Here is a 24,940-nt window from a genome sequence, read left to right on the forward strand (position 1 = left end):
TCACACTATGATTCAGACTTGTTCTGTACTTTATTTAGTTGCTAGAATCAAGATCTTGAACAATCTGAGGGGCAGTCGGGTGCATCAGTATGTGTAGTTTTAACTGTGAAATGCACTTTATATTTTTTTTATGAAAAAAGGCACAACAAATTACTTATCTGCAAAACAATATTCTAAGAATTATAATCAACATGCACTAATTAACATTGTAAGACATTGTGTTAACGTGTGGTATATTTTTCCAAGGTGTTGGTTGTAAACTTTTATTGCTTTGGTTAGTTTAATGAACAAAGAGATCTTGTTAATTTTGTATTAAAAAGAATGTGCGGTGCATTAAAAATATCCTCGCCTGGGTTTATTCACACTCGCACATCATTTGGCCGCGTGCCTCAAATCCACTGTTGCCATGGCGATTCCCAATCTCAGCTGTACTGTTCCCATGGAGACAGGAGTCTCGGAATCAAAACTGTCCTGTTTCCATGACGAAGGCACTCCGGGCAGGAACAGAGAGCGTTTTAATGTGATTCGTCTGATTTTTTATTGTGGCAACTGCCACACATGCACGCAGAAACCAGACATCACTGAGCGAACACATTTCAGGTAGTTTAATCAGATCCCTCAGGTCAGTTCACACAAGTATAATCACTGACCCCAATGTTTCTCAACATACATAGAAACATTCATGCAGAAACTTCTGACCTCAACATGCTTGTTTATCTGTAGTTTGAGTTGCTATTCACTACATACAGTATGTCCATATAACGTATTTTCCGGACTATAAGTCGCACTTTTTTTTCATAGTTTGGCTGGTCCTGCGACTTATAGTCAGGTGCGACTTATTTATCAAAATTAATTTGACATGAACCAAGAGAAGTGAACTAAGAGACATGAACCAAGAGAAAACATTACCGTCTGCAGCCGCCAGAGGGCGCTCTATGCTGCTCAATGCTCCTGTAGTCTACACTGAGCAGCAAAGAGCGCCCTCTCGCGGCTGCAGACGGTAATGTTTTCTCTTGGTGCTTGGTTCTAAATAAATGCGACTTATAGTCTGGTGTGACTTATATATGTTTTTTTCCTTGTCATGACGTATTTTTGGACTGATGCGACTTATACTCAGGTGTGACTTATAGTCTGAAAAATACGGTAATTTATTAACAAGTGTTGCTTTAAAAAGCATTAGAAAAATGCAAAAAGCATCATACATGGTAACTGAGGGAAAACAATTTAGGCATATCACGCCTAAAATGCACACTGTACAAGATGATTGTGTGTATGGGAAATGCAATGCTTACATCCGCAGGTGAATAAGAAAGTGAGTGTCTGTGTATTTTGTGCATTAGTATTGTTTTAGTCAGACCAGTCATTGTCCTCAAGCTCAGATTCGTCCTCAGAGTCACTGTATTCCACAGCAATGCGGCGAGACAAGATAGTTGCGACGTCATTGCCCACCGGCTCACGTTTCGCCTGCTGCTCCTGCTGCTCTTGAACTTTTTTCAGCTGGATACCTGCAGTTCAAACAAGCATAAACACATTTAACAACTGATGTACGTGATGCGATCTGGACATCTCCGGCAAATCAACAGAGTTTACGGAAGTTTAACTTAATGCAAATGAGTGAATCAGTGGAGCTGAAGTGTAGGAGGAGAAGTTAATGTTACAGGAAGTTATTTCACTGCTCTATATGATTTGTTTCTGCCCCCATGCTGGGATATAATAAGAAAAGGATGCGTGGAAAACAGAAATTGTCAGTAGTTTGATTCATGCATTGATTGTTTATCTAGTTCACAATGTGATAAATTATGCACTGCTGTAATTTATATAAAAATACTTCACTTCGTACCCATTCTTATAGCTGAGAGCAGGTCGCTGCGGGCATCATTTGTGGGCTGGGCCTCATTAGGAACAGGGGGTCGTTTGGGAGTGATGGATTGAGCTGCACCAGGGGGAGGGGGTGGGGCTACTGGTGGAGGAGGGACAGCCATTGGTCCAGAGGTAGGTGGAATGGGTGGGGCATAGCCAGCAACTGCTCCCATTGGTCCTAGATGACCTGGAGGTGGGACCGATCCCATGGGCGGCATAGCAAAAGCAGTTTGTGCTGATGGGATAACAGCTGGTGGTGGAGGCGGCGCTCCTGAATTCATGTAATCCACACTGTCAAGAGAAGAAGGAAATTAAATCATGCTTTTTCATGTCATGCAACATAAATCGATACTTTATAAACTCAAAATTAAAAGGTAAACTTGCATAGTAAAATCATGAATCCTTGTCACAAACATGTTGACCATTAGGTGGCAGAATGTGCATGTGCAGGGATTTTCAAACTTTCTGATGCAGGGTTAACTAAAACTAAAAAAGAATGCATAGACATACAAAAAAGCTACTAAAAATGACTATAATTTTAACTAAAATTAAAACAAAAAAACATTTAAAATATTAAAAACTAGTATATTTTATAATATAATTATAATATCATTTCTATAATTGTTTTAATTTTTTATAATATTATTATTCTTATTATATTAGAGAGACGACATATTATCAAAATTAAATAAGTGGCTTTTATATTTAAATGCTCAATATTTTATTTTAGAAAATATTTACTGTTGAGAACATCTTTATTAGATTACATATAATATAGTATCATTATTATAATTAGGTTAGGTATATTTTGTGATGTAATGCATGTAATATATATATATATATACACACACATACACACATGTATATAAATGTAATATACAAAAATAATTTATATATATTAAAGATGTATTTGCAAAACTAATGAAAAATTGTATACCTTTTTTATTTCATAATTTCTAAATCATTAGAAACTAATATAATGTAATAGTTATATTATCAAATTTGGGGAAAAAAATAAATAAAAATAAATAAATAAATAGCACATATTAATTTTGACAGCCCTAAAAAATACATCTTGTAAAAGATGTATTTCTCTCAAATTTCCTGTGGACCCCCTAGCTCTGTGGTTTGAAACCCCCTGGTATAGACAAACAGTTTGTTTTTTTATGACATATATCTCATGAAAAGTCAAATTAAATGATTAATCTAAATAAAAATGACAAACCTGTAGTCGACAGATGGGAGGGTCACAGAACCATTAATGCTGTTTGATGCTGGTGGAGGGGGCGGAGCCTGGTGCGGACGACCCAGTGTGCCAGAACGGTACGCCATAGACCCTCCTCGGTAATCCTGGTCCATGGTCATGTGACTATGAGCTGACAGGGCCGCCATACTGGGTGGAGGCCCTGAGTAAGTGTGGGCATGACCAGCATGGTTGGCCATAGAGAGATAACCATGATCTGCATGATCTCCATGAAACCTGCATGAATTATGAATCAGATTAGATGAAACTGAGTTTATATATCTGCAATCAAGTGCATGTAATCTGTGTTACCTGTGCTCCGGAGACATGGTGCCCTCCGTAGAGCCTCCTCTGTGCACAGTGTGGGAATGTCGATGGTCAGGTCTCAGTTCTTTATCGAAGGCCATCATGTTCCATTCCTGCCTGCGGTTTCTTGCTTTACGCACCTTCTTCACCTCTCTCTGCAGTGTGCCGTCCACACAACGCCTCTGCTCCTGTCGCAAAGTATCAAGTCAGAAAGAGATGTTTAATTATCACATATGACCTCATGAATGACTATAATACTATGTATAATTAGGTTCAGCATAATGCTGCATAATGGGATGCAATCACAGCTAGTCAGAATATACTTGATTTTTAATATACATTTATGTCGAGGGAGTTTGTCAATTTTTCACCATACAGTGCAAGTAAGTTTGGAGTCAGTATTTATTTATTTATTTTTTTCCTGACATGTTGGTGCTATATCTTTCACTTGGATGTGATAAGTTGCACAGAGTAAATACAGCTGGATAAAACAAAAACTGTGTCTGTCTTCATTTCCGACTGCAAAGCAACAGAATGTGATTTTTTTTTTATACCCACTGTAAATATTGTTAAAAGGAAGACACTCATGCTAAGCAAGGCTGTATTTATTTAATAAAAAACATTATATATTATTACAACTTAAATTAGCTTTCTATTTATATTTATATATATATATATATATATATATATATATATATATTAAAAATTTTATTTTATTCCTGTGAAGGAAAAGCTGAATTTTCATGATCCTACAGAAATCATTCTCCAGCTGATTTGGTTCTCACAATAAACATTTCTTATTATTATTAATGTTGAAAACAGTTGTGCTGCTAAATGATTTCTTTGATGAATAGAAGCTCAAAAGATTTTTTTTTTTTTACATTTTAAATGTCTTTACTGTCACTTTTAATCATTTTAATGCATCCTTGCTAAATAAAATATGAATTTCCTTTAAAGAAAGAAAGAACCTTCTGTCTTCTCTTCTCTTTCCTCTTGTCTTCTGTGTCCTGTAGCATCTTCTCCTTCCACAGGTCAAAGAAGTATGAGGGGTCAGTGTAGAACTTCAGCCCTTCTTTACCGTCATCTCTATGGCAAAAAATAAAAATAAAAAATTCCAATAGATTTTTATTATTAAAAGCTATTTTAAATACTTTTTCTCAATTAATCAATAAAACAAAGAAGGTTGTTAAATTGACTCCAGATACATTTATGTAACCGTTCCCATTCAAAAAGCCGGTTGCAAGACTGCTTTTATGGACCTCTTCAGATGAGAAAATGATTATTAAAGCATTTTAATGCATTTTTCTGACTGGCTGCTTTTAGTGCTATTAATTGGCCATTAATCATTTATGCAAAATCACCAACAACTCTGTAAACCACATTCAGTTGAACAGACAGAAAAAGATGAGTCAGAGTGCAGCCACTGTCCCTTGAAACATTCCCTCCACACATTCTGCATTAGATCTGTTTAAATATTCATGAGTGGCCCACATTCTCTACCTTGAGAACTAGCGCTCACATGAACTACATCTGCCAGCTTTAAGTATTCATCACTGCTCTATATTCCTTAAAGAGACTTTAAAAGAAAAAAAAATTCCATACATCCATCTATGTTCATGCACTAAATTGTTACGTTTTTTTTAATACATACTTCTAATACCTATTATTTTGGGAAAGCATTAATATTTAATGTATTTCTGGTATATTCTATGGTATTGTCTTACCGGTCTAATCTGACAAGGCAGTAAAAGAATAATGTATATGTTTTAGATTAAAGCAAGCTTAGGTTTTAGGGATTAAAGGAAATGCTGTATCAGAGCTGCTTTGCTTGCTCTTATTTTCTGATGACAGGAATAAACACAGCTGGCTATATATGATTACACAGACGGAGATAAGACCAATAACAATTTAATACACAAATATACAAATACTGAATGCCAAACATTTATATAATTCATAAAGATTGAATGAATAATAAAATGCATTATAATGTTGTTGTTGTTTGAGAATAAATTAAAAATTAAAAACAAAACAAAAGCGTTTGATTGCATGTTAAATATTTAGTATTATTGATTAAAACAAACATATTTCCACAATATGAGAGATCTCAGGTTTAACTGTCCTTGTGGTGACATTTGGTTCTGTAAACTCAAACATGTACACGTACCTGTAGCGTGAGAGATTATTAAGAGGAGGTGGTTTATCACTCAGATTGTACATCTCCATCACGGGGTTTGGTATGCTGCTCTTGGACAGCTCCTGCTGGTCCTGTACCCTGGAGCTTTTAAAAGCCTTCCTCATGTTTATGTCCTGAAGAGAGACTGCACAGGGTGAAGCAGAGAGAGAGGGAGAGATTGATTACACCTGCTCTCCAGATTGTGTAAAGTAAACTCCAGTATTGATCTTTTAATTGTAAATAGAGATGTGAGTGCATGCTTTGGTGTGGGTAATAGAGGAACGTAAACGAGACGTGGGGTGCATGACATTTTTGCATTATTTATTTTTTGCTGATTTTCGTTATTGATCTCACACTGGAGCTATGTAACCTCAGAGATTTGTTTTTGGGACAAAGTGAGATGCTGGCGGTCACCATGTATTGAGGAACGATCCCGAGCCCTTGTTTCCCAGAAACAGACTCACCCTCCTCGACGGTTGAGTCCAGCTGGGTGACCTTGACTGCAAGTCGATCAATCCGATCCTGCAGAGAGTTCACCCGCAAATAGAACATATTTGCCTCGTTGAAGAGCTCTCCGAATATGTCTTCAGCATGTTTACCTTTCAAATGAGAGGAGATAAGACAATGTTTTCATTTGTGGGGAAAAAGGAATATATTTTATGTAATATGAATATCTTTAATAGATATTTTCTGCGTAAAAACACTTTTTTACCTTGGTAAACAAGTACACAAACTTTCAATAAGACGGTATTAGGGGCAAAACTGTTTGTTGTGGTGGAAATTACATGACAACAGCTTCACCACTGTAATTTGTGTAAATATGTACATGAATAATTTCCACACAAAACATTATTTATTTTTTTTCCATTGTAAATTAGTATGGATTTGAAAATGTCATTTCAGACTGCAAAGCAACAAAATGTGATTATTTTAAAGGGGGATAATTATTTCCTATACCCACTGTATTAATTAACTTAAAAGGATTAATCCACACTATATATTATTACCTAGCTATATTAAAATATATTGTTATTAAAATCTGAGGTTTCACAAACACAAAATTCAGAAAATACAGGGTTTTAAGGACAGAAAATATAAATAAGCTATGTTTACATTCTGCGGCAGTTCAAGAAAACATGCATTGTAAAAAACAAAATAACCGGATAATGTCCTGGTAGAAAATTACTAGTATATTTTCTGTTTTTACAGATATTTCCTTCAACCCTTTGTGAATAAAATCAGAGTGAAAAATCAAGACAAAATTCCTTCATATTAATATGGTACATTGGGCCGTGTTTTTAACATATAATTTTTTCACCTCAACTGAAGCTATTAATAACTGCGTGTAAAGCAAAAGCACACAGTAAAGTATTTACAGGAAGGAAGAGTGTCTGTTCCTTACAAGTTCCTGGCCTATGACCCAGTGTGCACACATACATACACACACCTATATATACATTTACCACAGATAACACACTTACACTTGTTTCCAGTTCTATACCCACAAACACATGAAAGCATGTTTCCAGACATACACACGCTATTTTTGTCACACGCACAAATTGTCTACAGCTCTGCCTTTAAGTCCAATGGGCTGTCATTTATATTTAATCCACACAGCTGCAACTGAAAGGCCCTCTCTTTCTACAGACATCTACTAAACACCACTAGCAGAGGCACAGTAAAGACACTTGAGGAGATTTCAGGGGTCAGCTGGGGAGTTATGGAACTGAACAGGTGGATGGAAAAAACAACAGAGGACAGATGGATGGATGGGCAAATCAGTAGCTGGATATACAACGAGAGACTTTCCGATTCAGAAGACATGTTTTCGAGATAATGGTCTTATGTAATGTAGTCGGAGGGTCCCGTGAGTCAAAAGGAATTATTATTAAGGAGATTCTCTCTTGCATTGTGAGCTGAATAAACCACTGGACCACTGAATTATAGAGAACACAGAATGGAAAAACAAACCAATTTTCTAAATGAATAAGAAATGGAAGTTTAAGAGCAATGTAATGATGTGTAAGAAAACAACAAATCCCTTTTGCGGGAACAAATTGTTCACAAAGACATTAAATTACATATTTATGCTGTTCTAATATATCATATTATTTAAAAGTTTGGTGTTAGTAAGATTATTTTATTCTTATTCATTTTTATTTCACAAGAATGTGCTAAAATTGATGATGGTGACAGTAAAGTGACAACAAAGACTTCTATATAGACTTTGTCACACTACAAAATATTTCTATTTCAAATACATGTTGTTCTTATAAACTTTCCAATAATCAAAGAATCTTGGAAACAATTGAATACACACAAAATATTGCGCAGAAGAATATTTTCAATGTTGATAATAGTAATAAATGTTTATTGAGCAGCAAATCAGCATTTTAGAACGATTTCTGTAAGATCATGTGACAATGAAGACTGGTGTAACAACTGCTAAAAAAACATTTTAAATTATAAAAGAGTTATCTTAAACGACAACAATATTGCACATTATTATTGATTTTTATTTCTGTATTTTTGATCAAATTAATGCAGCTTTGGTGAGAACCTCCTTCAAAAACTTTACAGACACTAGTATACTATTTTATTCTTTATTAAAGGCACACCTTTCATATTAGTACAGCAAAAAAAACAAAAAAAACAATAACAAAACAGTCATTGTAACTCAACTTTAGTTGCTCAATGTTTAATTTTGTATTAGGATTAGTCCTTCCTTATGCTAATTAGCTTCAATCAACAATCAATAGAAATTAAAATTTCCAAATAACATCCCAAAACAAAGTGACTGAGAAACTCACTGAGACTGCTGAGTTGGCGTATGATGGCAGAGAGTGTGTTGTTCATCACACACTCCAGCTCACTCCCGATACCCTCCGGTAACACCCCGCGGCACAGGTGCCTGGGCTCAATGTTCCTCTTCACCAGCGGCATGACTGCTGCCCCTTATACAGCCACAGCGCACTCTACCTGCCCAGAAAAAAAAACACAAACACTGTATTTAAAAACACACACGTGCACAGACTAATGCTGAAGTGGGAAGGCAAGGTCCATCCATCATGTTTACTCCATTTTCAACTGTATTTGGATGAAGCTCATTTTATATAACAGACACCCACACATCGAGAGAAAGTGAATGTTCAAATGAAACTGGGACAGCCAGAGATCAGGAAAAGGGAACGGAGTTACTCAGATTTTGGTTAACCCTCTTACACTGTTCAAAACCCATACTGACCTCTGACTCTGAAATCACGTTCCTAACGTTCAGCACAAATGCAGCTCAATCCGTTCCAACACAAACACAAACACAGACTATAACTCCCTTCACGAGCAGCCTAGTGCGGAAGGATTAGAAAGCATCAAGAAAAGAAGATACCGTCAAAGTAATCCCGTTCATCATCCGAGCTGCCCAGCTGTCAACAAGAGATGCAAGCTGATCATTTGCTTCAAGGAAACAGATGACATTCTCAATTCTAATCATTAGTCTACTGAATTGAAGGGTTTGCATGTTGATGGTTTTGCACATTAATATTCCTATATGCTTACATTTTAGTTTTTTTATTTATAAACTTAATTTTAATTGATTATAGGGATACATGATCTAGCTTTCAAATTTTCTTAATTGTTTGTTCTTATATTTAAAATTATACTGAATTATTTTGAGTCAAAATTCCAAAATGATCATTTCAGAATTATATACACTAAATTTTAATTTCTTGAGCAACAAATCAGCATATTAGAATGATTTCTAAAGGATCATGTGAGAATGACTGGAGTAATTTAACTTTTCCGTCACAAGAATAATTTGCATTATAAAATGAATTAAAACAAAACAGCAATTTGAAATTGTAGAAATATTTCACAATGTTACTGTTTTATCGCATTTTTCATCAAATAAATGCAGCCTTGATTATAAGAGACTTCTTTAAAAAAAAAATAAAAAAAAAAGTTTACAATCGACATTAAATATAATACAATATGAGTTTCTTTCTCTCCCCGTATGTTTCATTCTTATTCATTATTTATTTTAAATATTTATTAATATTTTCCCCATATTTACCTTATATTGGACATCATAACAAAAAAGTAAAAAGTGTATTAAACGGAGCCAGAATAATAACAATACTAATAAAAAATATTTGATTTAGTGAATAAGCAAAGTCATGTAAAAATTGTCTTATGTGTATTTATTTATGTTAAATACAGTTTATATACTGATGTTAAATATTGCCTGACATGCAAAGCAGTCAAACCATATTTTATAATATTATCCGTATTATAACTGTTAGCTACTTTACGTCTATGTATGACACAAATGTTGTGCAAAGATTCTCATCCGTCTCATAAGTAGCCTAACTAAGCCATGTCATCTGGTTCAACTGGACACCATGACAAAATGCTCCCATCTGTGAAAGAATAACCCCCACAGTGATTGGCCAGCTGAGAGGCCATCTGCTGTGTGATTGGCTGGGGAGGGGGGTGAAAGTCAAAGATTATGGACAAGAACAAAGGGATGGTGGGACAACATCTCGGAGGTCATCTTATCTGCCTGTGTCCCTGCTTCCTGTTTTCCAGCTCCACACCCAACTCTCCGCTTCCTGTTCCTCTCTGTGTCACATCTCCAACTTCCTGTCGTCCCAAACAGCCAGAACAATGATGCAGTAGTGGTGTAAAGCAATTCCATTTGCACACAATCACAACACTTACATAACTACTATGTAACTGCTTATTTCCTCTCAAATCACGCTTTTACAATCTAAACATAACTATGAATGCAACCTCGGTCTACTCCATGAAACCAGGCACACATGCAATCCACTGACTTTTCCACCTTTTCTGGTTTGCTGATTTTGTAGGAAGATCTGCAGGATTTCATAAAATGTGTTTTATATATGGTTAAATATGTGCTGAAAGGCAGCAAAAAGGATTATTAGATTAGCCAAAACATTGAATAAATGTACATGCAACATTATGAATGGCATTTTTTTTCATGATTTTATGTTTATAAATTATATATAAGTTGCAGCTGAAAGACAACTAAAAACATTATTAACTTGGCAAAACATTTAATTGACGTAAACATTGTGAATGACAAAATTCAGTAAAAGATGGATTCATATATGGGAAAATCTGAATTATGTAAAATGGATTTATAAAAGGTAAAATATGTTAAATACAGCCAAAAGGCAGCTTTAAGCATTAACAAAACTGGTCAAAAAATATAACAAACATAACGCAACACTGAGAATGACCAAATTCTACAAAATAGATTGAATAAATATGGTCAAATTTGTGGAATTACATAAAATACATGGTCACACATATATCTGAAAGGCAAATAAATGCATTACATTTAATAAACCTTCACGCAACACTGTGAATGATGGGTATTTAAATTCTATGCATGTTATAATTCATGTGGACCTGCACATAACACACTTGGAAACTGAACAACAGTTGTGTAACACGTTTAAAAGAACTGTTGTTGTTTTTTTACCATTTACCATAGTAACATCATGCAAGTGGTCACAAAGTCCATTGTTCTTACACACCGCCTGCCAAACCTGTTCACTTCCCATTTAAAACTGAAAACCATCAACAAACTAGCTCAAGCTACCACCTAATGAAACCTGAACTTCACCGCAAATGTGCCATGATCAGGCCTCACACATGCACTCAGACACTGCTGTTGTTGTAATCTAATGAGGTACATGTCTGTGAGTGTTGTAATGTGTTCATTAAGCGCACCATCTCTCCGTGGCATTGTAATTCTGCAGGGCACGGCAGTATGGACACAACCCACACTAATTACATTGTGCATTGAATTAAGACCGCGCCGGAGGGGGGGCACAGAGACACAGAGGAGACAAAGAAACGGGAATGCCAGTATGAGTGGCACGAAAGGCAGCTTGTAAGACAGTTAGACAAGAAAGTGAACTATTTCGGCTGAGAAGAACAGAAAATGTACGGAAGAGCAATCCAGAAAGAAGAGTGAATGTGAAGGGGGAAAAGTATGAGAGGGAGAAATGATGGGGGAGGGCGAGTGGCAGGGGACCTCAGGGAAGCCACTCTGAAAGGTTCCCGGGACAATAGCCCTCCGTTCACACAGCAACAGAGGAGCTCTCCCATGCATGTTCTGTTCCCTCCCCCAAACCCGTTACCCCCACCAACCCCACCCCTCGCTCTTCTTCACATAAAAGAAGCACTCCTGGCTCTCTCTCCTTTTCAGTGGCCTTCTTTTTCCATAAGTCTGTGCCTACTGCAAAAACCACACACATGAAGAACACTCCAGACAGACAAAATACAACCTACCACCCATCTTCAAGAAAATGGTAAAGAGAGTGTATAACCGGAAGCAGACACTTTGAGATGCTGGAATAACATGTAAACATACACAATAATTAGGGTGCATCCCAGCTGTTTACAGCTCCTTCAGTGCTGCTGTCAGGCTTTGAAGTCCATCAGACCCATCCCGTGACCACAGGAGGCCACATCCTGTCCAAACTAACGAGGGAGACACGCATTCCCTTCCTAAACGCCCTTTGAAACGTAGAAACGACAGGATGGCAATGCATTAGCTATTCCTAACTGAAGTAACGTTACAGCGCATCTCTGCGCGTGAGACTACATCAATATTTCAATACGGATCACGTCATACATGATGAAGGCTTGTGAGATTGCTGCAAACCCGTGCGTAAGCGTGTATTTATCACAAATACAATATATGCATATATTGTTTATAGACTACACTCTCGGGATGAATTCATTAAGTTCTCGGGTTTGTTAATTACTAAACACAATGTAAAGTTACGGAATTCTGTTATGTATTATTTTCTTTGATAACAGTTTACTAAAAGAGCTCTTTCGGTCTTAACTGACTGAAAATATTGAAACTTTTTTTTTAGGGCGTATTGTATTATAAGGCACGCAACGCTTGTCCCTGTAACAATAGTAACATTATTATAAATATAAGAGAATAAAGAAAAAGAAACATCAACAATTATAATAAATTAAACTTAATCTCGCTATTAATTACCAATAAATAAACAAGAATCAAAATAAACATCCCACTATAAACCCAAACCTCATGTTCCATTTATTATCAAAAGCGCCAAAAACTGCAAATATAACAAAAATAACTACATTAGAGAAAATAAGTAAATCTTTGATGCTTACCAAAAGTGAATTTTGCTGAAAATTATATTCGCTCACATGTCCAGGCTTTCAGCGGTCCGGATCGCCATCCTGTGTCTCCATCGGTCCATCTGACCATTCCAAACAATCCGCTTTGGGCGGGGCTTATTGGGTTGTTCGCACCAATCAGCATTTAGAATAGGAATTTAACGCGCTGCCATTTGTCACAATCAGCCTATCAGATGAGTGGCTGAGGATGATTGACAGAGATTTCCCGTTAATATATAAATTCCAGTTCACGATAGGGCGGCTATGTGAGGGCGGGCTTTATTTGGGTATTTTAGCTGGGTTTTAAACACACAACAACCAAAATGGTTAATAAAAGTTAGTCTGCTTCTCATAAAAGCAAAGATAGAATTGAAGATACCCTAAACAGGAGGGTATAAAATGGGGCATGGAACAGCAAATGGTCACTGTCCATGGGTGGTGATTTAAAATGTTGATTGTAATCAAAACTGGGACACTATGTCAGACATTTTCAATCAACACTCCCCCACCACCCATGGACAGTAAATGTGTTTTAAAACCCTGATTTATGTGGCTTTTAGAAATAAAAATGGAATAAACATCAAAATAAATAAAAGAGTCAACATTTGGTAAATAATAATAAGAAAAGTTACAAATAAATGTACATTTGTAAATGTAAAATTAGTTAATAAAATAATTCAATAATTACAATAGCTTAATATCAATTCAATAAATTAACAAACTAAAATTGGATCAAGACAAGAAGGTCAAGACCTCTGAGGTGGGACGAGACACCTCAAATAAATACCACGCATTTAAAAAAGGAACGAAAAAGATAATGCAGCCATAATTCCTAATGAAAATAGACTCAATTAAAATGCTAAATAATCTTTTAAAATAAGCGCATACATTGCCTGTGTATTTTTGCCCCAGGAAATGCAAGCACTCACACAAACAACAGAAATAAAATCTTTTCCCTTTTTTTTTTTAAACGCTTCCACTTTTATTGTCAGGATATTCGTTTCATGTAAAATATTACAATACAGTACAATGCATGTTCAATCTGCTGTCAACACAACTTTTGTCATGAAGTTCTAAGGCCAATCTTTCACACATAACAGCCTTTCTGACAGCAAAATGGAAGTTGCTGACCTCTCCAAAAAGTAAAAACTAAAACATTAAATTATTAACTACTAAAATCAAGTTTGTTGTTTCTTTTATACCGCCTTCTACCAGTATGATGCAGCAGGGGGCACTAGAGGTTCTCATGATGCTTCAGTCAGCAGCTCCAGCACAGAGAATTCGGTCCCCAGCAATGGGCTAAAAGAGTGAGTGCATGTATGTGTGTGTTTGTGTGTGTATAAGGGCAGACGGAGAGACAGACATACTGACAAACGTCATTCTGTCTTTGCTGGCAGTCACATAGCAGCTTTGTGTCTTGGAGAGGCCAACGGATTTCAAAGTGAGGGGGAAGAAGGACTAGGGCTAAAGAGGATGGATTGTATGGTGGATCTCCACCTCACTCCAAACCAGTCTTACTATATAGTGCAGCTGTTTAGTACCACATATTGGGAATGTTTGTTGCTTTTTTTGTGTGTGTGTGTTTTTATTTTTTTTGTGTGAAGTATCACAGACTTGCAGCAAGGACTTGAACTATCACCTATGGAACAAATATCTGCTTTTCATCAGCTTTTTTTTTCCATTTGTTTCAGTCTATTATTATTTTTTTTTTTTCTCCTTTTGTCAGCTGAAGATAATGTTAGCTGTATGATACGGTGATGTGTTGTTAGGTTACAGTTATTGTTCCTGCGGTGGAAATGCTGCACAGCAAAGCGCCCAGTGGGTGGGGCAGTTTGGCTTGGTCCACACCCGCCTCCCTAAGTACATTCTCCCTATTGGGCACTGTGAGAGGGGGCGTGGCCTGACTCAGTAGCGGTGGGTCTGGTGTGAGTACTGTGGAGGCTGCTGGGAGGTAGAGGAGTATCCCATGCTGCTTTGGGGCAATGATGTGCTTGGTCCTGGGTTCTGGTAGGCAGCATGTGGATTGGTGCGCTGGAACACAGAAGAACAGCATTCTGAATGCTTCAGCAGCAACACGTGATTCGAACTTTACAGAAAATGACAACAACAACTCATGGGGTCTGACTAACTGTTTTTAAGACCTTTAAGTGGCACTTTGCTGCTCATGCATGCAGTAGCAAGCACTCAAGACACAAATGAATGCATGTAAATGGAAACTTCCAGGATCTAGATGAAAGAAATCATGGAGGAAAATGGACTGAAAGGTTATCGCCACTAATAAGGACCAAAATGAGATGATAGTCCACCAGAGAAAACATGAATACAAACAACTGACTAAATGTTCTAAATGAATAAATGGAAATATTTGCTTAAATTTGCTCGATTTCACAGAGAAAGTGTGGTTTAATCTTTTTGCTACACACACACACTATAGATATACATATACACATTATATATATACACGATCATCTCATTTTATATATATATATATATAATTGATATTAAAAAGTAAGTAAAATTAATAGTAAAACCTTCTACATTGTTACAAAAGATTCCTTTTTCAGATAAATGCTGCACAAAAAATATATATATTTTAAGCAGCACAACTGTTTTCAACAATGGTAATAATAAGAAATGCTTATTGAGCAGCAAATCAGTATATTAGAGTGATTTCTGAAGGATCAGGAAAGATAGATGCTGGATACAGGAATGAATTCGTTTAAAATACAGTTAAAATAGAAAACTAGTTAAATTCTAGCAAAAATTCACATTCATCAATTATTGTGGCTGATAGACAACAGAAGGTCCATTTTCAAGCCCGTTTGTAAAATACAACAAATAAATCACAAAGGTTTATGTTTACATGTGTTACCTGGTAATCTGTGGTCATGATCAGGCCACTTGAGGTAGTAGTGGGCGGAACCACTCTCACCTTCTTCAGAGGCGGGCCTTGTGCGTGGCTGTTGTCAGGGTTACCTGTGTGCCCCGCCCCATTGGTGTGGTTGTTCCCCTGCTGCTGCTGCTGCTGCTGGTTTTTCTGCAGTTGTAGGAGAGAAAGAAAATTACAATGCATAAATCTCAATAAAAAATGTAATCCAACTACATCATATGCTAATTAATCACATATAATTTCATAACGTGGGAAAAAGCCTCTAAATGGGTCAGGGGGCATGACTAAATGCATGCTTTTTTAAAAATAACTATATATAAAAAAATAAAAACTAATAAATAGACAGAGAGACATTCAAACTGACACAGAACTACTCAAAAAGCAGAAAGCACACATTTCCTACTTTATCTGCCTTGTCTTCCGGCTCCTCTTCTGTCAGGAATTCTCGTTTGGGATAAGGAATCTGGCAGCCAGCAAAGACACTAAACAAAACAGAGCTATTTTAAATGTATCCTAAACAATATCTTATGTAGGTAGAGCACTATGGCAAAAATCCTAATCATAATTGTTCGTTTCATGAAGAAAGCTGATTTTGCTTCTAAACTGACTCACTCAGACGTGGGTAAAGGCTCCTCCAGGAAGTACGAGTCTTGCATGGCCTGCTCGGATGTGATTCGGCGGATTGGGTCCATTGTAAGCAGCTTTTGCAGCTGAGAGGGAGTTCATAAGTTAACAGTTGAATATATGAGAATGAAATAAATGAGATTTGCTATTCTTTTCGCCCACTTACCAAGTGGAATGCTTTGCTGTCAGGTTTGACTTTATGTTTCTCCATATATTTTATAAGGCTGCAGTTAGTGTACCTACAGCAAGAGGAACAAATGTCATCAAATAGAAAACTCGGATTGGTATGACATTTTTACAGTCAAAGATGAAGTCAAACTAACGTATTCCTCCTAAAGTCTTTCATCAACGTAGAGTGTTCCGGCATCTTCTTAATGTCCTCCCAGTCTTTATCTGAGAAGAAAATTAGATTACAAAGAATATCAGTACAATTGACTGAAGCATTGGGAACTATTAACTGCAATGGCATATATAAATATTCATTTGACAACAGTGTTATTTTAGCATTATTTGTATACTGAGTATTTTAAATATTTCAAATTAGCCTTAATTTGTATATTTTCAGCTTTTACATTTTTAGTAATTTCATGTTTTTGTCATTTTTATTATCATCATTGTATTTCTTCCCCCATTTGGCTATAATTTTTTTTTTAGTTTTGTTTTAACTTTAGTAATTTAAACTGAAAGTTACTTCAGTTTAAAATATAATTATTAAGAGGAATCAGTACCTCATCCAGAATTGTTAATAATCCCATCTGTAAACACACAGAACCTTATAAATATTTAAACAACAAATGACCTTTGACTCTTTAAAAAGACATTGAGGGACCTGTAACAAAAGTCTCACAGTCTTCACTGAATCGACTAGATTTAAATGTCAAGTGGATGATGAATACCTGCTGGAAAGCCCATGACATTAAAGATCCGGTCCAGCTGATCGTGATGGTAAGGATTACTGGTCTTAATGTCTTCCTGTCGACAGTGGAAGATGGGCTCTGAGGTCAAAAGCTCAGCAAAGATACAGCCAATCGCCCAGATATCTGAAAAAGAGAAAGAAAGGAAGTCCCCAAATCTAGAATACACTTTTTAAATGTGCATTTGCGCGCACACACACACACACACAATCATCTCACCAATGGCTTTGGTGTAATGCCTGGCTCCCAGCAGCAGCTCCGGTGCTCTGTACCAGAACGTTACAACTACAGGATCCAGATCTGCTAAAGGCTTCAGTGGTGAGTTGAAGAGTCGGGCAAATCCCATATCAGCTGCACATATGGGACAGAATTTTCAAAATGGTCACGACTGTGCATCAAAACACACATCTGTCTCCTTTTTGTCACAAGAGAAAGGAAACGGAGCTTATGTCATACCTATCTTCACACGTCCTCTTTCAGGACCTTCTCCCATTACCAATATGTTGGCAGGTTTCTGTGGCGAAAGAGTCAAAGTTCAGAGCTGTAATACTTCCTCTTATTTCTAATTTCCGTGTGATAACTGATGCTGTAACTTCTTTTCTAAAACTTCTTTTTAGGATTTTGAAAACTTATTATGCATGATTAATCTATTATAGCCATGAAACAGTGTTTTGAAATAAATAAATAAATTTATTTATTTATTTAAGTAAATACTGATACCAAATGAAGCTTGGTTCAATTAGCATTAATATTTTGCAAGAATTGCTTTATATTTATTTAGAATTCATTCATGCATCATTTGGCAACAGTGTTATTTTAGTATTAGGTAGAGGTATTTTTCTTTTCTGAATTATTATTATTTTTTTTTTTAGTAATTTTGTTATTTGTCATTTCGATTTAGCTTTTTCCCATTTCTATTTTTTTATTTATTTAATCTCATATTTTAATTTTTTAAAATTAAAATACCAAAAACTAATTTCATAATCAATGCTCAACACCAGCAGTGTTAAATTCTGTCCTGACATCTATTTTTGTCAAAAAATATTTAAAACAAATATATACTTTTTAAATGCTGCCACCTACTGGAAATTGTCGTGGGATTTCTAATAATCAGCCAAGTGAAATTAGCTACATCTGGATAGACATTAACTGTTCAATATAAAAAACTGAACCTCACCAGGTCTCTGTGCAGGACCCAGTTGGCGTGCAAATAGTGGATGCCATCCAGGATCTGGTAGAGCAAAGACTTTACCATCCCACGTGGCAGCTGAAGAGGCTTCTTATTGGCCTTGGAGGCTCTGTGGAACTTGATGATGTGCTACAAAGACACGTAGACCCTCAGCAGGATATGTACTGTATACAAACATTTCTCTGTGTGTGTGCATGAGCGTTTGACTGTATGTTACCCAGAGGTCATGTTCAGCGTAGTCAAAGAGAAGCCACACTTTGCGGTCTGCATGTGACAGGAAAACCTTCTGCAGTGAGATCACATTGGGGTGCTTCAGTTCACGCAGCAGCTGCAGGGAGCAAACAAGAACCAACACACACATGCTGAGACACACATCTACAGAGCACACAAAATTACTTCAGCCTGAAGTATGCTTATTAAGAGGACAGTATGGAGAAATTATTTGTTTATTCACCCTCCCTTAAAGATCCCGTTCTTCGTGATCCCATGTTTTAAACGTTAGTTAGTGTGTAATGTTGTTGTTAGTGTATAAATAATATCTGTAAAATTCTAAAGCTCAAAGTTCAATGCCAAGCAAGATATTTTATTTAACAGAATTCGCCTACAACGAACGACCCATTTGGACTACATCCCTCTAGTTCCTGCAGTAATGATGTCACTAAAACAGTTTTTTGACTAACCTCCGCCCACATGAATACACAAAAAAGGGGGCGTGGTCTTGTTGCGCTCAGACGGAGGAAGAGTTGCGTTTGTGTTCGACATGCCGTTGAAACGCTGTTATTTTCATCTCGGAGTCCAATCATCTTTGTTTGGCCTTCCCAGGGACGCTGTACTTGGAGATTAATGGTTACAATTTATGTTTAACTCGGTTCCCGAAAATTATAAACCACATGTAAAACTATGTGCAGCACATTTTGCTGAGGCCAGCTTCCTCAATCTCAATCAGTTCAATGCCGGATTCGCACAAAGATTATTCTTGAAAGATGGAGCAGTTCCCTCTTTGTCTGGAGAAGGCGTTGTTTATGGACCACAACCGGTAAGTCTATTTTTTGTTGGTGCGTTTAACAGTTTCTGTAACTTATTACACAAAGGGCAACACTGTTTAGCTTTGTTAACTAGATGTTAGAGCTGTGCAAAAAAATTAAGTGTGATTTTCATGCGCATTCTCGTCAGTAAAGGTGTTCTGTGATTAGAAGTACATCTGCAGCCCGTGCGTTCTTTTACTGTCTATGGTTCCGATCAGGATTGCCAGGTTTTCAAAACAAATCACTTGCTTCTCAAAACTAGCCCAATCGCATTTCCAGGAGGGCAGCATGCGCTAAGCTGCTGTCGAATCACAACACAGGAACCGCTGGCACAATCACAACTCGTTACGTGTTTCTGAAGGAAGGGCTTCATAGACTTCAAGGAAGTCATCAGCCCGTTTTTATGACTCACAGTGGTATACATATAGGTGAATTGTGTGACAAATACAGTTTTTTTACACGCGAAACATGAACACATGTTATATTGCACACTGTAAACACAATAAAAGCTTCAAAAGAGCACAAAAAACGGGACCTTTAATGTTGTTCCAAAGCTTTATAACTAAGGAAGACAAAAGCAGAAATTTCGAATAATGTGCCAGTTGCTCTTTTCCATGCAATTACAATGAATGAGGACTGGAGTTTTGAAGCTTCAAAAGGACACAAAACATCATAAAAGTGATCCATATGACTAATGCACTAAATTTCATGTCTTTTATGATTTGTGCTTTTTTATCATGTCGGAGCTTGATGATCCTAGTTTTCATTCACTTTGATTATAATGAAGTCATATGGATTTGAAAAAACAAATCTCATCATAAAAATAATGATCCTTGAAATAAATCCTTTACATCACATGATAATATTAAGTAGACACATTTTCTGAAGTTAATAACAGATTTTAATTCTCTAAAGTATCCTCCAAATGCTATAAATGTATTTCCAGGAACTTGTTTAACCAAGATGGCATGTGGCAGAGCTACTTGAAGATCCTCTTGACAGGAACACGTTTAAAGCTTGATATACTTACTGCTATCTCTCTGCAGGCAGACATAGAGATCCCTGTGCCTTCAATCTGCTTCAGAGCATAATCTTTATCATCCTTCCTGCAAACAGACATAGCAGCATCCGCAATTACTCTTCAGTACAATACATTTCCCTAAATCTACACCAAAAGATCATATTAAACCTCTTATGGAGTGAAATAATCCGCTGGGAAAGACCCGGCAGAATTTTAAGCAGATGATTTTGAGTTTAATTACCAGCACACCTTCGGAAGCTCACAAGTCTCCTGACAACTAACAGGAGGCAAGAGGGTAATGTTGAAATGAAGTTCTACGAAAAAATTCTGCCTATAAAATCTCACAACGCCCTGTCCAGTTTCTGGGGAACAAATTAGCTGTAAACCGCTCATAAACAATCAGCTTCTAGGTGAACAAAAACATCTTTACATGCTTAGGACCTTCAAGTGAGACTTTGGCTGCCAGGCAGTCTGGACTTTAATAGCGCAGCTTTGGGTCTGTCTGATGGGTCTCACTTAATGCCAGGCACTTCAGAACCAACTTACAGGAACTCATCAGCAGATCCATTCTACTTCCACCAAGACAGTCTGCAACTGGTGTGAAATAAAGATAGCTGCACAAGAACCAAATAACCATTAGAAGTTAAAAATCTAATTAGAGTGTCGAACAAAATAAAACAAGTCCCATGTGATAGCACTAAATACAATAAAGTTCTATGCAAATTGGGAGGAATGCTATTTCAGCTGCCTCAATATGACCACCGATGTCCTGCAGACATTGAGGGTTATTTTTCAGTCCAGTTTTCCCAGCAAAAAAACACTAATACAAATAAAATGAAGAATGGGCTACACAGCTCTACTTTCTAATCAATAAATGTAAAACTATCAGTCATGGTGGTTTGATTTCTTTGCAAGAAGTAATTAAATAAGGGTTTTAACTGACACTGCAGCTGGAATTAGACATTTAAGGCACCATTAAATCAGTTTTATTCTTTAAATGCTATAATAGAATTGTAATAATTAAAAAAGGATGTTTGATGAATTGAATTCAATTATGATAATAGGGCCCTATGAAAATCGTCAGACATATCGTTTTAAATTTTTCTGGGTTTATGATTTAATACTAATCTTTATTTTTCAAAAGTGGTGGTAATCAAGTAAATGCATAAGACTTGCACAACAACAAACTGAAACATGAACAGAAAGATGTGATGGAGTGATATTCCTTAAAAAAAAATCATGTCTTTAAAAACGGTTTTATTATTGTATTTGTTACTTTAAGTAATTTTTTGCTTTAAGTCATTTTTTGTGGCTTAATAGACACTAGGCTACATTGTGATCTGATTACAAAAAAATTCATTTGTGGTAAATTTTGCCAAATTCTGTGACATTCCATGTTATACTGTAAATTCCATTTTTATGACCGAATTCAGCGATTTCATCAGCGTTTTATGCACCATAAAAATCAAAGGACTATACAAATTCAACAGACTATGTGTGGCACAGTCTATTAGAAAGCCTGAAAAACTTGGGTGTTTATAAATGATCTAATCCTAGAAAGGTTACACTTGTCATACAGTTATTCTCAGCCCTTTGATCATTGTGTTAGAAGAGAATCATTTGTCCTTCTGTGGACGAAGAGCACAGTGTTTTCGTCTCTGATGTGAGAAAGTTTTGGAGAATATATTCCTATCGGCAAGTTACCAAAAACATTGAGAGCACAAGAATTTTAACTCCCTTTCCCCCCAACAGAACCCTAATAAAACAAACCTCTCAATTCCCCTTCCCACCTGTATTTCTAGCCCCCAACATCTGTATATGAAAATAATTCTGCATCACAAATTTAGTCTTTTTTTCTTATGACGACAAAACATATATTTTACAAAATTAGAGGTGCTTTGTTATACACTGGCCTTTATTCCTTGGATGGCTATTGTTGACAAACCAATATGAAGCATGGCATGTCAAGGCTGTATTTATGTTATAACAACCTTTCATAATCCTCAACATCTGCTGTAATAAACTGGTAAGTGACACCACTTATGCAAGTCACTTATGCAACCAATGCAATTGCAGAGATACTTCAATAAGGCAGCAGAAGAGAAAAAGAAACCCGAAAAAGAAACCTGAAAAAGGCTAAAAAAGATCCTCTTCTAAACCTGTGCAGGGGACCATGATCTCCACTGTAAGATCTCAAAAGCGACGTCAATCACAACAGAATCAATGGATACAGATGTCGACATGAACTTGGGAGACTAATGATATATTAATACAGCTGATGTGCCAAAAGCATTGGAAGGGAACAACAACAGAAAATCCAGGCTATAAATGTAACTGGTTTAAATATGAAATTATAGGCAAGATTCTATTAGTTAACATGAACTAACAATGAAAAATATTTCTAAAGCATTTTTCTAATCAATTAAAGGAAGTGAGCTAACATGAACAAAGAACAGTAAATGAAATTGCACAAAGATTAAAAAATACCATAACAAATCTATTGCTCATTGTTAGTTAATGCATTAACAATAGGACCTTATTGCAAAATGTTACCAAATTATACAGAAATAAAACAGTCTAAATAAAATATGAAACTACTAATTAGAATTCTCTGCCACGACAAAGGCATTATATAAGGCTGCAATAATGCTGTATTCTATTCACACATAATGTAGAGCAGCATCACAGCCGCCTTATAGACTAAAGATGATGATTTTATGCACTGTTGTGTATTTTGGAGCAGCAATTTAGACAACTGGTTAAAGACGCCTTTTTTTTTTTTTTAAAGTGTAGTTTTTGTTAATGGTAAATATAGTTTCCATAATGACGAAGAAAAAACACATGATGCTGCAAATCTAAATCTGCATCAATACACCTGTATAAGCTCGTCGATCACAACAGCACTCGCGCCTGTTGACGTACATTTACAATCCCCTCGAAATAAGCCTCCGCTGTAACTGAGCTGTGCATAATGCATATCAAACTCTCTCTGGAGACAAGATACGTGTCTCTCTGAAACACCGGGTCGAGGACGGACGACACACGGTGTGTTTTGGTCTCTGAGAGCAGATCGCAAGGCAGCGCAGGCCTCGTATCTCTGCACAGGTCCATCCTGCGAACTCACCCATCTTTCCTCTTTGCTTTGTACACATGGCCATAAGTCCCCCGTCCAACTTTACATCCCTCGTACTCAAAGAGATCCTCGACTCGTTCTCTCTCCCCGGTGAGCTTCACTTTGAAATCATAGTCCATTTTCACCGTTATTCTGGGGATCCGGGCTGTGGCTTCCTTCTCTTTAAAGCGCCGCTGGGGAGGCAACTTACTTCAAGCCCCGTTTAGACAATTAGTTGCCTTCCCTCGCGTCGCTTTTCAGCTTAACTAAAGAGTCCACATTTACCGCGAGCAGTTACGGGCACCTGAGATGGCGTTTGAAGCAGTGTGCTTCTGATTTGACAAAAAGTGCAGAGTGTTATTGGACTATCAGTGGCTTTCTTTGATATTTCTGTGCAACTGCGCTGCTCAGCCGGTATCTCACCCGGGAGAGTTGAGCGTCCACGTACGGTAATGTCGCAAAACGTCGTGAATGCAACCATCGACATGACGGCGAGGAATGGGCTTTGTGGCGCACCACGTGAATTTTAACTCTTTACTGAAGAGCGCCTTTGTTTTTCAGTTTTATGGTTATGTGCATTTTAGTTTTAAATGTTATAGAATTTTGACATAGAATACTTAGAGGATTGCAAAAAATGTAATTAATAACAAATTAACTTACTGTAGCTGGTTTAATTATTCAAACAATAAAATATAACTAATAAAACAAAATAAGCTTATTTTATCAATTGCTATCGATATAATATTTATTAACCATAATATTGAATGACCTTTCCGCTTTAACATTTATATATAAAATACATAGAGGAATGTACAAAATATAGGCTAATTAATAGCAATGCTAATTTTATCAATAACTATCAATATAATATGTATAAAAAATTAAAATTTAAATACATAAATATTCCCAACTCTTTTCAAAATGAAGCATTTCATTGCTCACAAAAATGTCATCCATCCTGTCACTGTTACTGTGGTGTTTTTTTTTTTTTTTTTACCTTTATTAACCCTCTTCAAATAACAGACTTTAACAGGCATTATCAGTGTTAAACACAACACACACCGGAAAACATATATAATTCTTTCAAATAATAAATACTGAAATGTATAAAAGCAAATTAACCTTAATAACATTATTATTACATTATAAAATATAATAATTCAAGTCGAAAATCGATACATATTGCGCTATTGAGTTTTAGAGAGAGAACTTTTCATATATTCTCAGAGGCATTCTCTCCGAGGAGGCCAAAATATTGGATGAGGGAAAAAAAATCATTGAGCAAAAATAAAACAGCGACAATATTACAAATATTACATTCAAAAAGTGTATAAATCACTAATTTTTCTGAAAAAAAACATTGTCCAACAGCGACATTTTTAAGTA

The 24,940-nt window shown here is 36.3% G+C and overlaps 2 protein-coding genes across 3 annotated transcripts; both read right to left on the bottom strand.

Annotated features, from left to right (window-relative positions):
- Positions 1-1,024: 1,024 nt before the first annotated feature.
- On the bottom strand, positions 1,025-12,892 carry LOC113066268 (wiskott-Aldrich syndrome protein family member 3-like). 2 transcript variants are annotated; one of them, XM_026238116.1, is made up of 9 exons: positions 12,774-12,892; positions 8,399-8,567; positions 6,050-6,184; positions 5,577-5,730; positions 4,378-4,495; positions 3,416-3,597; positions 3,086-3,340; positions 1,841-2,151; positions 1,025-1,505 (listed from the first exon to the last, which is right to left on the bottom strand). In XM_026238116.1, exons 2-9 carry the CDS (start codon positions 8,529-8,531, stop codon positions 1,348-1,350), a joined length of 1,446 nt encoding a protein of 481 aa, XP_026093901.1. In that variant the 5' UTR covers positions 8,532-8,567; positions 12,774-12,892; the 3' UTR covers positions 1,025-1,347. The 2 variants fall into 2 exon arrangements, with proteins under 2 accessions (XP_026093901.1, XP_026093900.1); XM_026238115.1 differs by having other exon boundaries at positions 1,348-1,505; positions 8,399-8,563; positions 12,774-12,876.
- Positions 12,893-13,736: 844 nt separating this feature from the next.
- On the bottom strand, positions 13,737-24,046 carry LOC113066270 (cyclin-dependent kinase 8-like). Its single transcript, XM_026238119.1, has 13 exons — positions 23,567-24,046; positions 20,452-20,527; positions 18,614-18,724; positions 18,385-18,525; positions 17,664-17,721; positions 17,427-17,558; positions 17,190-17,333; positions 16,617-16,686; positions 16,460-16,532; positions 16,282-16,379; positions 16,073-16,151; positions 15,652-15,816; positions 13,737-14,810 (listed from the first exon to the last, which is right to left on the bottom strand). Exons 1-13 carry the CDS (start codon positions 23,692-23,694, stop codon positions 14,685-14,687), a joined length of 1,401 nt encoding a protein of 466 aa, XP_026093904.1. The 5' UTR covers positions 23,695-24,046; the 3' UTR covers positions 13,737-14,684.
- Between the last annotated feature and the right edge of the window lie 894 nt (positions 24,047-24,940).

This window comes from Carassius auratus, chromosome 49, assembly GCF_003368295.1.
Source record: "Carassius auratus strain Wakin chromosome 49, ASM336829v1, whole genome shotgun sequence".
Classification (NCBI taxonomy): Eukaryota; Metazoa; Chordata; class Actinopteri; order Cypriniformes; family Cyprinidae; genus Carassius; species Carassius auratus.